Consider the following 13,503-nt stretch of genomic DNA (forward strand, 5'->3'; position numbering starts at 1 on the left):
CCCCAGGAGGATGCTTCCCTGTGAAGGGCAGCTACTGCTCATGTTTCAAAAAGCCCCAATCTTGTCACAGGAAAACACTGACATAAATAGAAGCTTAAGGTGAGAAAAGGCAAATGTTCTTTAAAGATGGAAATAAAACTGGCTTAATTCTCTCCTGCACTTTTAGATTCCTCTCTCTCTTATATTCGGGAAGCCTTTTTAAAACTTGTTTGTGAAGGGTTAATCCACTCTCTCCTTTACTGAAGCTAGATTCTTGCAAGACATCCAAGAAGAGCTTCTAGAAATGTGACATATGCAATTTTAGTCAGGAGGCCCAAATACCTCCTGAGAGTGGCAAGGAACACGTTGCACATCAATGGATTCACAGATCAGAGTGGGAACAGAAAGGATGCAATGAGCAAGGCACCATCTCCAGCAGGGAACAGAGCAGAGATCAATGCAGAGCTGTGTTTAGGGAGACAAAGAAAACTTCAAACAGCAAATACATAGTACTCTATCCCAAGCCCTCAATTTTGCTATGCATTTCTTGGAGTTAAATTATCCTTTGGTACTTTGAGCAGCCAGTCACACCAAATAATGAAAAGTTTTGTGTTTTCTTAGTAGAAATAGTAGTAGGGTGGAATGGAAAAAAAGCTGAGTACTAAATTAAGGAAGGGCAGAGATGTGAGCAAAAGAGAAGAGTTGATTGATACAAAGGGATGACAAGAATATACTCCCACTGAGAAAGACTGTTACACTTGTTGTAAAACATTAAGACACCAAACATTGCAAAGTTACAAATTTATTTGTTTTGAAATAAATACAAATACTTCATTAAGAAACTTTTCTTGATAGACTTTACACAATAGCTTTATTCTTTCTGGAAATTGTCTTTTCTTCTCACAAACTATTACGAATATTCTACACAAGAGCTGAAGTTAGTCAATATAAAGTAACCTAGATGGCGTTCCTCTGAACAAGCAATCCCAAAGTATTAACATTTGCTGTTTAACTTCTCAGCATTTGAGTTTTCTTGTTTGTGTGAGGACTGCAGTGCAGCAGGTGTGCACTGGAGCTCATGAAATCCTGTCCCACTACCTACCAAAGAACAAACTTAAGAACACCTAACTGTGGAAATCTGACTGGTGGAAAGGTATCAAGCCACTAGCATCAAAGAAAGTAACCCAAGGTATCAGGAGGCTTCATACAGATACAGAACCAGCAGATCATTACGCTTATGCACTCATTAAGCACTGTATTTCACAGATACAGTGTTGCCACTCCATAACTTTGTGGAATATACTTCTCAGCACCAGTGAGATCTCAGTTTCAAATCTAGCAATTAGTGGCAGTTGAAGATACAGTATCTAATTACATGCCATCCTAGTTATTCATCTCTCTTGACAAAGAACAGCTGGATCTGGTTTCACTCACAGAATTCCAAATTTATCACAATTGTGCTGGACACAAAAACTTGAGCTGCAAAGATAAGAAGCTTTCTGAAGGAAAAATCAAGCTGTTTCTGCTTTGCTGGCATGTATGGCTACCCTATTTGTTACAACTACACCAGCTTTTGTGGTATGGTAAACCCTTTGGCCCAAGATCCCAAAGAGGAAACGCTACCTTCTTTATTAAGTCTTGTCCTCTTTTGGCTAAGCAGGTTTTAGGGTCTAGGAGGAGGGAAGAAAAGGAAGACTGGAACTAAATCTCAAAAAAGTGAAATAAAAAAAGCTTAAAGATTTAGTTCATCTTAAAGTCACATTAAAATTGCCTATTTTAGTAGTATATTATTGTACATAGGAAAACAGGCTTGAGTACTAATGCATTAGAAGGCCTATAAATGTACGATACATTAACTTGTCTATCGTTTGAAGTCAAGCTATATACAATGAATTCGACTCCAGCTTCAACATGAGGCCATAACACATTTGTTTTGTTTCCTTCTACAAAAGCCATCCATAATAGTGATATTTTTTTCCTCCCCCTCTTTGAAACTCATCTCAAATTGTGCCAGTTTACTTCAAGAGAATAAGAGATAAAGGGGCATGTATCAGCTTTGATTTTAAAAGAGGATATTAAGCAAGTCTGCTTTGACTCTGAAGTGTTTACAACCACATCAGCTTTTGGCAAGTTTCCTTTAGAATTTGGCATCCACTGAAGGAGGGCACAATAGCAGCAACTGTCTGAGTTACAAGAATAATGATAGAGCAAATGAGATGCTTCTTTTCTTTGGTCCCTGTCAGACCCTGGTGAACAGAGTTCATCCTACAGAATAGCTTGGAGATTAATACCAGTTACATTTTTGTGATACACAGGGGGCATCCACTACTTTTTCCACACCGTGACCAGTTTAAACCTCCCACAGCCACCTAACAAGACACTTCCATGGACTTAGGACTTGATTGTTCAGCATTGCTCGCCGAGTTCGGTGTCAGCTCAATGCGTGTGTCTGTGTGGGAGCGGTTCCTGGCACCATCCCCGGTGTGGGATCGGCTCCTCGTTCCCTCCCCGGTGTGAGACCGGCTCCTCGTTCCCTCCCCGGTGTGAGACCGGCTCCTCTGTCCTTCCAAAGAGGTTACACTGGAGCCAGAAGCAGTGCGGGATCTCATCAGCCTGGTCATGCTAGCAGAGGGCACTGTAAGAAGAGTCCTTCATTAATGTCTCGCTCTGTGGGCTTGGAAGGAAGCCCTTGCAACCCCTCCCTCCAGCCCTAGGTACATTTGGAGAAGCCTCCAGGTTTGAATATATGCTTCCCATGGTAGCTTCGAGTGCAGAAATACCACTGCCCAAGGAACCCGAATTACTAAAGCAAAATTGATGAGCAGGCTTGAGGGATTCAAGCATTATGAGCTTTATGGCATGCTGCTGCAGCTGCAACAATACAGAGGAAAAAACTGAAGAGACTCATGAGACCTCCTGTAACTTTCAGATATTTAACCTTTGCTGGCAGCCCAATGCACCTTCAGAACAGCAGCTGTCAGAAACACATGAAAGACAAATGGCTACAAATTAAAGAACTAAAAAGGGCTAAAGTTTTGGGTGCAGCTTATGAATCACCTCCTGTGTTCCAGCACAGGGACACTATTACAAATATCCACCTGAAAAACATCAAGTAAAGCAGGCATGTGTCAGTACAAGCTGGCAAAGCATAACCAAAGCTCTCTATTTACCAATATAATTTGGCCTGAAAACCCCTCTACCAGACACCACCACAGGTATTGACTTTTCCCTTGCAAATGCATATTCAACAGGGAAAATACCACACATTTGGGGTCATAAGACTTTCTGAGTGCTTAGATGCCCAACAAACTTTGGTAGCCAGGTGAACCATTCCGTAAGACTGATACTTACTGTATCCCATTCCCTGAACAAAATATTTGAAAGCTTCTGCAAGCTTGGCAGGCTGGAAAAGAAAGAGTAGTACTGTATGCAGTGCTTGGCAAGTTGGTTACACTACAATCTTATAGATACCATAAATGCCTCATCTGAAGAGGGACACCTTAAATATTCTCTAGGATCTATTGAATGTCTGAAATTTTCACTTACATGAGAAAATTCCATCATTGCCCTCCCTCTCTTCCCCTGCCCCATTACATTAACAAATGGACATGTGCATTTGCAAATGAGGCTTCCAAAGATGTGGCTATAAGTGGTGTAAGCCTGGCCCAAGCTTTGCTCACGCATTTACTGAGGTAGATGGGCCACAGTAAAACACCTGGACTCATAAAACATACAAAGCAGTTCACACACCATTGGTAATTCAGCAATTGTAAATTCAGCTGATCAGAGCTGATGGGCAAAAAAGCTCTTCAGGAATACATAAGCACAAACAGCATATGACTGACATTCCTGCAATGAAGGACTCATTGGTTTTCTCTGCTGCTGGCTCAGTGGCCAAATAAGCTTAAACATCAACTGTTTGTCTTGCAATTATTGCCTGTATTTTTGCTATAATTTTATCTGAATCAGTTCAGAGAATGGAGAATATAAAGAGAAGAGCAATGCACATATCCCTTTGTGGCTTTAAAAAGCCTTTTCTTCCCTCCCACTGTTACAGCATGCACGGCCTGTTCAGGGGCTTCTCAGCTGCAGGTCATTACAAATTTTTTTTTTTTTTCCCATTTAAGTTTGAGAACATCACAGTATATTGCTTAGGAGTCTGTTAAGAAAACATCACATCTTAAAGCTGATTCACAGATCAGCTCTTTCAGTGAAGCAGCACTAAACCAGAGGTAAATTTTAACTTTCCCAGCATGGTTTTATTAGCAGCCTTGGAATTTATACCTAAATATGTTATAGAAACTCCAGCTCATTCTCAGTCAAGCTGGGTCACTGCATGGGAGGGCATGGTGCTGTTACTTCCCACCACCCACTTTCCTCATCTATACTATAAATAGTCCAAATAAGAATCTTTTTAAAGCACTGGTGCCCAAGCCTTAATCAATGTTAGATTAGCAGATAGGCATAAAACAATACCTCTGCATTCCCACCTCAGACCTGTACTTGGTTAAGTGGAAATAATATCCCCCTCCCAATCTTAATTTTGCACTTCACTGGTCTTTTAAAGAAAAAAGCAAGCTCAGATGACCAACTGACATCACTATTCATGAACTCATAGCCATCCTTTTGGCTGACATTTAGGAACAGCAAGTACCCTACAGGAAAACACCCATTTGTTGCAGCCTGAAATGCTGCAGAACAGGATTAGTAGGATTTCCGTCAGCCAAATCCTACCTGGGAAACTTGAGGGAGCCCACCACAGTCAGCCATCTGAAACAGAGATGAGAGCAGCCAGTTAGCATACTGCCAGAGGAACTCATTTATGCTCAGGATATATTAAAATGACCTTTTAAGCTATCTGGCAGAAAAACATTTCCTTTTGTTGCATGAGTAACATACATGTGGCACCAAAGAAAGCAGTTAAACATTTCTAAAAGCTAGGGCTGCACCCCAGAAAACCCCAAAGTGTCTTGACCCTCAGGCAATGAATCACCTGGACTTACAAATAAATGTGGGGTGGGTTTTTTTGCTAGGCAGTGATTACCAGTTTCTTAGAAACTAGCCTATTAGTCCTGGTTACAAGCTGAGCTCTGAATTACAGTAACGTGACTCAGTTTTGACCTGCATGACAAACAGGGGAGAACAAACACCTAAACCTCAGAGGGGAGAGGGAAAAATGATTTGCTGAGGTTGCGGATGGCAAGCATCAGCCTGACCTGCCAAGGGAAGCAGAGAAAGCCTAATTAGAAAAGCTATCTAAAGTGCATGCAATATTTTTGGAGCAGTTCATTTTTCCTGCCACTCCACCCCTCAAAGCAATCCCAACAAAAACAGTCCTGTTCCAAGGAACACCACAAGCTGAAAACAGTTGAGTTGCGAATTACAGGAAACCCCAAATCCTATCTAGGATTCATTAGCAGCAAAACAGGCCTGCAGCAGGATCTGGAATCAGCCATATCCCTGGACTAAGCAAAGGAGGATCTGAGATACTAGCAGATTTTTTCTTAGGGTCACTCTGTCATGTCCACGTGGTAGATCAACAGTGTAACTCCTCAATGTTAGGAGGAAAAAGTAAATTTTAAAAATCATTGATTATTATAATTTTCACTGACCAGTTCACTAAAAAGCTACAGTAAAAGTTCCAGGCAGAAGCATGACCAAACTTGTTTCACTGCTGGCATGCAACTGCACTCATTGCATTTTACTTCATCAGTAAAAGGATGAAAATTGCATCCATACTCCAAATGCCAAGTATCAGCCAAAGACATTGCAAAATGCTTTGCTGCTGGAAATTAATTTTAACAGGCTTTTGGAAAATAGAGAGTCCTTTCTAACAGTAAGGTGTCCTGGACTGTATTCATGTGAGAAGCAGGATGACAAACCCATGGCTGATAGATCAGCTGCCTGTTCATCTGACACTGCTGGTGAGGGACAGGCAAGCACAGGGACAGAATGAGTCAGTTTGCACTTCCACTCTGCTGATGTTTTTTTCCAACCTTTCCAAATATCTTGAGATTAATTTTGCCAGCACTACTCAAATTCATTATGGGTATGTGAAATACTGAGTGTTTCAAGCCTCATCTCAAGTGTTTTAAAATGAAGAAGCTGAGAAATTCCCTGTTGTTAACTTGGGCAAGAGGCCCCTCCTCTAGAATACTCTTACCCTGACAGAACTGTCCTTCCACATCAGAACTTAACTTTCACTGCATTATCTGTACTGCCACACATTCTGCATTTTTAGTTAATCTGGTTTATTTTAAATGAAGAAAACATTTTTTTTAAAAGAGGGTTTTTTTATTACCTTCAGAAGTGTGGTCCTTGTTGGGTCCAGCTTTGCGTTGCATTCCACCTATGTTAAAGAACATCAGCATAAAGCACTACACACAAGATTTTAATTACCAACTTCTGTCTGAAAGCAGGTTAAAAACTTGTTTCTCTTCTAAATTTGGTATCATAAGCTTCTGCACAAAAACTCTCTGTATATATATATATTTTTTTTTTATTTAATTTTTTTTTTTAAACCCAAGTAGTTTAGTTCACATTTCTGACTTTTCCACATACAAACAAACCCATTAGCTGAGAACTGGAGAAATTTTATCTTTTTCTGGGACTCTGGTGGCAACAAGTGTTGTTTATCTTGTGATTTGTGGGGTCATCTGGTAGCAGCCCAAGTGGTGAGCAGCCATATGGCCAGAGGCCAGCAGACTGGGCATGCCCATTGAGGCACAACATTTGAAGTCACCCAGTCATCTGGGGCGAGTTAGAATGGTCAAAAAGAAGCTCTTCGCTTCCATAGTGACCCAGGGCAGAGCTCCAACACCACAAAACAAGCTAAAATCCCAGGAGCAGATCCCCCTCTAAAGGAAAATATTTGCGGTTCACTGGAACTGCTGTGGCGATTGTTCCTGATGCAGTAGCTATTAAATAATGGTGCACAGACAGAGGGGACAAAGAGGGAGGAATATATGGCAGCTCTCCCACAGTCTGCAAAAGCAGAGCCAGCTGGGCTGGATTGATAGCCAGCAAGGTTTCTGTGTGGACCTGAGCTTGCACAGCTTCTTGGCTGGGCTGACCATTAGCAAGGTGGCAAAGGCAACACTCACCACAGCGTCCACTGCTGGGGAACTGTCACCAACCACCAGCAGGACAGGGCATCTGCAAGGAAGCACACAGAGGTGGTATTATAGCTGTGATCCAGACTGTACTTGCCCTAATCTGCATTTTATGTTGCTGAAAGGAGTCAGTTACCTGTGTGAAAATGATTTGGTTTGTATTTGACACCTGAAGCAGACATCAAATCCACTTCATTAGCTGCAGATGTTGACATGCTCTGATACCTTGCCTGAGAAACTCTCCTTTTGCCCACCTCATAGCAATCAGACCTTCCCAGTGCTCTAGTGCTTTGTTTTGTTAGAAATTGAATGTGGGCATCAGCATCAAAATCTGCCCCCCACCTGGATCTGTCATCCAATTTCAACCAGTCTGGCAGAAGAGCAGAATCTCAAAGTCTTCTATGTATAAACATAGTACAAGTTTTGTGGCACAAGTTGCAGGTTAAGTGAAAAGCTATTAGCAGAAGATCTAGCAGATAGTCATTCTCATACCCACTCCATCTGCCTGAAAGTTCATTTTTGCTTTTAATTATTTTTTTTCTTTTTTACATTCTTTTGGTTGCATAGGCACAACTTAAGTGCATTCACAGCTACAGTTTCAACTAACCAGGCCATATTTCCAGGTGTAGTGAAATAAATCTACTTTTAAAGTACTTTGAAATTGCAAGTCTGCAGATACAGTGACAGGAACTTCCTAATTTCCATTTCAGCTAATGACCCTGAAGTTTGAAGTCTTTCTAATGATGGTCCCTGACTTTCATTAACCTCTTATCTCCTACATGAAATTACAAGACCCTTTTCTAGCACATAAGCTCCAGCTCTGCAATGCATATATGATGAACCCACTGACCACACCTCTTAGCTCACATCATCTACAGGTGAACTGGTAGAAAGTAAAATACTTACTGAAGGGTGACAACATTTATTCCAGGAAGAGGACGCTCAATCTCGAGGTCTCGACGACTACAGAAAAAAAAAAAAAGAGAAGAAAAAGGCAGTTGATACACCACAATTCTCCAGATGCCTCCATATTCTTCTAGTTTGGGGAAAGCACAGACACTCACATAAATTAATTTATTCTGATACATGTTGTAGCCTCTACAACTGACAGGGAAATGCTCTTAGACTGAAGTATCAATGTCTTAGCTTAGTTCCAGTGTACCATCTTCCTCCTCACAAATGCATAAGGTTCTTCTCCCATAACAAACCACCTGAGACCACTAAAGCGCTGTCAAGCAGAACTTTATGCTATGGGAATGCAAGTAATTCCCCAACACAACACTGGCTCTAAGAGCTGGACAGTCTCTTAATACAGTTTCCAGTTAAAAATCAGGTAAATGTATTTACCTGTTGTAAGAGTTGACAAAGAGATGAAGGTTGGTTTGATTCATATCATTAATAATATGCTGACGGTAAGTTTGGATCAGGTCATGGTTGCTGTGAATCTCTTCCTACAGTGGAGACAGAATCATTCAGAATAGGGGCTATTTTCTGAAAGGATCTGAAGACATGGAACAGCAGTTGTGTATCATATCTGCACAACAGGAGTGCACCTTTAGGGAAGGGACAACTTCCAGCACCCCGTGGTGTCACTCAGAATTAACATTAGCCTGTGACTGCAGTATCACATTTCTTGCTTTAAAACTTCAGTATATTGTAATGATCTTATGACTGCAAAACATGTAGCTGCAGTGCAGATGGCTAGTCAGAAAGTGTGAGGTTTTAAAACACAAACAGATTCAGGTTAAGAAGCTCAATAAATCTTTCCAGGGTAAAGCAGATGTTAAAAGCTTACAAGCATATGTAATGTAGAACATAGTAGTTTCACAGTAGCAAATAACTAAGCTTTGAGGACTGCAATAACCAACATTTTCAAACAGTTTGGTTCTTTATAGATTAGTTCCTTGTTCTGCTGGAATGGAGTTTTCCACTGCATTTACCAACAGCTTCCAGCACAGCAAAGTAGCCTCAGAAAACAGTACAGCACTTTCAGATAAAGTAGGCTTTCATGGAAAAGCACTATTAGTACTAAAACCAACTATGCCAGAATTACAAGTGTATTATGATATACTAAATAAATAAATAAATCTGTGGGGCCATTCTGCTCAGAACACAAGAACACTGATGTTTATACTCATGGTAAGTGCTGGCCATCTGAACAGGGAGCTGCCCCTACTACAGCTGTCAGGTCCTGGGGCCACAGCAAGCCTCATGGCAGAGTAACACCCCAAAAATACTGGGAACACAAGTATGAATCCTATCTCACAGTTTAACTTTGTTGCTTAAGAGAAGGCTTCTCCCATCCTCCCATCCCCACAAGGTAAACACAGATGACTGAATACATTCTTACCTTTCCAAAAAGATGGGAAATAACCATGTCTGGTAAAGCATTTGTCCAACCTGAAATCTGAACAGCAAGATTATCTAAGTCTCTGATATTAAAACAATCTTTCAGTTACCCACAAGTAGACCACTGGATGTTTCTCTACTGTCCTCATACGTACAATATCCTAAATTACGTTATGTGCCTCACTCAAACAAAAACATCATCATTAGAGTTTATGTTTGAGTCATTCTCATAATTCAGTTTTATAGGGAACTGGTGGCACAGGGATACATGGAATGAGTCCCTGCAAGAACACCATGCAAACCAGCCAGATGGATGTCATTTAACCAAACTGCTCCCAACCACAACACAACATGCTGGATCTGGTACCTAAACTCATGTCCCAGAGTATGTGTTCTTGCTTTGGAAGCACAGAAGGAAACAGGGCACCCACTGCACTCTTAATGTCAGCAATACTTGAGAGAAGGAAGGCAGAGGCACAGATATGAAAGAATTTAATTACAGTGAGACACTGAGATGATCCAAACGGGTCAACTGGTATAGCTCAGTGTAAGGGAGTTACTAAATATGCTTTCAGCTTATAAAAATAAACTGGTGAGCAAAATTATTTTAAAAACATCAGTAACTAAGCCTTGAAAGACTGTTGCCACCCAACTGTGGAAAGTTTCTCCCAGTACTGCAAGGTTGTCATTACATTTAGTATCAGCCTAGACACAGTGGGCTGACTCTGTGTGGTTGAAAGATGACACACTGATTTTTGTACTTCTCAGTGTTTATAACAACTGTATCATTCAGGGTCATGTTTAAGTGAATGGCAAAGTGCTTTCCATCAGTTTACCCTGAAAAATGTTTTAACAGGTTAAATCTGAGCGGCAAATAATGTAATACTTCTACTTATATATGTAATGTTTCCAGAAAGATTTTTGAACAAGTTCTCAGAGTCTTTTCCCACATTGAAAATGTTTTCCCACATTGAAGTCTTTCTTACAACTACAAAAAAAAAATACAGCTGAATGGAGCTCCTTTGTATGTGAACATTTTCACTTAAAAGTCTGGTTGTGTGAACAATCTGTTCACAGTTACAGTAGCTAAATGCATTTTTCTCAGCTAGATGATTGAAACCTTTGATAGATTGTTCTGAACATTCCTCTATGCTCTATTTGACATTTTGGATTGTGGTGTTAAACGAAGCCATAGACAAGAACTGAATGTTACACTATTCTTGCTGTTTCCAACATGACTTCATTTCCAGGTTAAACTAGTTTTTTTTCCCAGTAGTTACTAGCTTTTAAGAATTGTACATATCCAGTATCTGTTTCCTCAAAAGTACCTATTTTTATCACTAACCCTGCAGGAGGTATGTTTGCAACTGGAAGAATAAACCCCAAAATAATTACCCTGGGATATTCTGTGTCTGCAGCCATGCCTTGACACACAGGCTTGCCCAGCTCTTCACTATCTGACAGGTTCACAGTATAATTTATTTTTCTAACTTAAAAATGTTTACCTTAGTTGCTGCCCAGTCCATCCAACCTTCAGCACAAGGGTTTACATTAATTAGAACTAATCCTTCCACCATCTCTGCATGGTTTAACTGTAAAACAAAAGGTCTGAGATTTGTCACGTATCATTTGCAACTTGACAGTCAGCATAAAATTTAAATTAGCAAATTATCTCCCAGGGAAGAAGGTGGCAAGTTGAGTTTTATCTTGCACAAAGCAAGCATATGTATGGAAAAAAATTTTTCATTAAAGCAATTCAACAGAACAGCTGGAGAACATCAAGTTTTAACTTCTTCTCCACCCTCAGTTTAAATAGAGAACTCCCATTAAAAAAATCTTTTGCAAATTAACTGGGTAGAGCCCAGGCTTTAAAATGGAAAATCTAGCTCTTCTGGATCAGCTATCCCGCAGCTTGTGGTATTTCACTTAAAAGCCCAACTGCTTACTTAAACTGCACGGCAGAGCAGGAATTCTCTGCACACACTAGAGGGGCTACAGCACATCAGGGGAATCAGGCTCAGAGCTTTAGGAAAGTTCCACAAAACTTACAGCAAATCTGGTTAAGATGTAAGCACCAGCTCCAGTTCCCATTCCTATAATGCTCTTCAGCCTGCACAGCAATGAAACAGAAGAGACAAATGAGGAAGACAGCACCAAAACCAAACAAACCCACATCATCAGCCTTCCTCTTTCACATGTCAGCATAGACCTAGAGACCACTGGCTGCAGCTCAGGCAGACCATGGACCCTCAGCAAATGCCAGTGGCCCCAGTAAGGAGCTCAGGGAGGAGCTGGTTGGCTTTTCAGCAGATTTGCAGGACACTCGTCCTCGTGCACAGCGGGGCAGCAGCAATTCATAGAATCATAGAATCGGCTGGGTTGGAAAGGACCTCTGAGATCACCAAGTCCAACCCTTGATCCACTACCACTGTGGTTACCATGGCACTGAGTGCCACATTCAGTCTCTTTTTAAATATCTCCAGGGATGGAGAACCCACTACTTCCCTGGGCAGCCCATTCCAATGGCTGATCACCCTCTCGGTAAAGAAATTCTTTCTAATGTCCAACCTAAAACTCCCCCGACACAACTTAAGACCCTGCCCTCTTGTCTTGCTGAGAGTTGCCTGGGAAAAGAGACCAACCCCCACGTGGCTCCAACCTCCTTTCAGGGAGTTGTAGAGAGTGATGAGGTCTCCCCTGAGCCTCCTCTTCTCCAGCCTCAACACCCCCAGCTCCCTCAGCCCTTCCTCACAGGACTTGTGCTGGATCCCTTCACAGCTTCCTTGCTCTTCTCTGGACCTGCTCCAGCACCTCAATCTCCTTCATGAACTGAGGGGCCAGAACTAGACACAGGACTCAAGCTGTGGCCTCACCAGTGCCGAGTACAGGGAAAGAATCCCTTCCCTGGACCTGTTGGCCACGCTGTTCCTGATTCAGGCCAGGATGCCATTGGCCTTCTTGGCTACCTGGGCACACTGCTGATTCATGTTCATTGTTACAGCTTTAAAGAAATAAATATACAAAGCAAAGATAGCTTTGTTCCAACCCTGGAAGGAAACAGTTAGGCTCTGCCAGAAAAAGTTACAAGGTACTCTCCTGAAATCTGCAGCCTAATACAAAGCTCCCCCTGCCCCAGGCTCCCCCTGCCCTCTCTAGTACAGATATCCAACTGGGATGCTGATTCTTCTCTAACAGGGGGCTGGCAGGGAAACCTCTCCTGCTATCCAGCCACCGGGGTTATTCGGTTTCAACTTCATAACCAAATAGGGCAGAGACAAACCAAATATTTGCATTAACTGAAAGTGGGTTTTAAAGCATCGCCTTCAAGGTCTTAGAAAATACATGGAAGGGAAGACTAGACAAAACCACTCAGAAAAACAGGTTATACAATGCTTTTAGTAAAAATACCTGAGGATAGCTTTCATTCTCCTTAGCAACATTAAATCATGGCTTTTTAAGTACACTCCAGTTTAATTGATTTTCAAGGTACTGACATTGTATTAGCATTTTCTTTTTCAGTGCAAAAGCAGAACTGGCAACGTTGGGCCTTGCAGTAAGAGTTTCAAAACCCACATCTCTTAAAGAGCCAGTGAGATAACCTAGTCTAAGTTACTGTAAGAGCTGGTTACAACAACTAAGCAATGTCTAAACTGGGGTGCTGGTCTGAGACTAAACCCCATGCCTAGCAGTCCATCCTGTCTCTTCTCCAATGCTGCCTAACTCTGAATGACAGGTTTTCTCTGCTTGATTTTAAAACCCCTTGATGGTGTCTACCTGCACCCTTCTTTGTGTACCAGGAGCACCAGCTTTCCTCAGCTGCAGCTCCTGATAAGCTTTACAGAAGGAGACATGCAGAGACTTGTTGCAGGGAGACAACAGAAGAACACTGCCAACAGGTCCTTTGGCACTGGCAGGCTGGTGACATCTGCACTTGGTGGTAGAAGAGGCTTAAGGAGGTTGGATTGACCCCCTAAGGCACTCCAAGCCACATAAAACATTTAAGAGTCTTCAGATGGGACCATGATTTTTTTTTTTCTGCTAACCACACAGGAAAATGTGGGTG

General features: G+C 41.6%; 1 protein-coding gene across 2 annotated transcripts in view; it reads right to left on the reverse strand.

The window, feature by feature from the left end:
- Positions 1 to 765: 765 nt before the first annotated feature.
- NDRG1 (N-myc downstream regulated 1) overlaps positions 766 to 13,503 on the reverse strand; it is a 40,588-nt gene continuing 27,850 nt past the window's right edge. For both annotated transcript variants that reach the window (XM_030444945.1, XM_030444944.1), the window contains 10 exons: positions 11,490 to 11,550; positions 10,946 to 11,032; positions 9,442 to 9,498; positions 8,439 to 8,542; positions 7,998 to 8,054; positions 7,083 to 7,134; positions 6,281 to 6,328; positions 4,714 to 4,749; positions 3,331 to 3,382; positions 766 to 2,614 (listed from right to left, as the gene is read on the reverse strand). In XM_030444945.1, coding sequence (XP_030300805.1) covers positions 2,349 to 2,614; positions 3,331 to 3,382; positions 4,714 to 4,749; positions 6,281 to 6,328; positions 7,083 to 7,134; positions 7,998 to 8,054; positions 8,439 to 8,542; positions 9,442 to 9,498; positions 10,946 to 11,032; positions 11,490 to 11,550 — 820 coding nt within the window. In that variant the 3' untranslated portion in view covers positions 766 to 2,348. The remainder of the gene's footprint in view (positions 2,615 to 3,330; positions 3,383 to 4,713; positions 4,750 to 6,280; positions 6,329 to 7,082; positions 7,135 to 7,997; positions 8,055 to 8,438; positions 8,543 to 9,441; positions 9,499 to 10,945; positions 11,033 to 11,489; positions 11,551 to 13,503) is intronic.

Source organism: Calypte anna, chromosome 2 (genome assembly GCF_003957555.1).
Source record: "Calypte anna isolate BGI_N300 chromosome 2, bCalAnn1_v1.p, whole genome shotgun sequence".
NCBI classification, from domain to species: domain Eukaryota; kingdom Metazoa; phylum Chordata; class Aves; order Apodiformes; family Trochilidae; genus Calypte; species Calypte anna.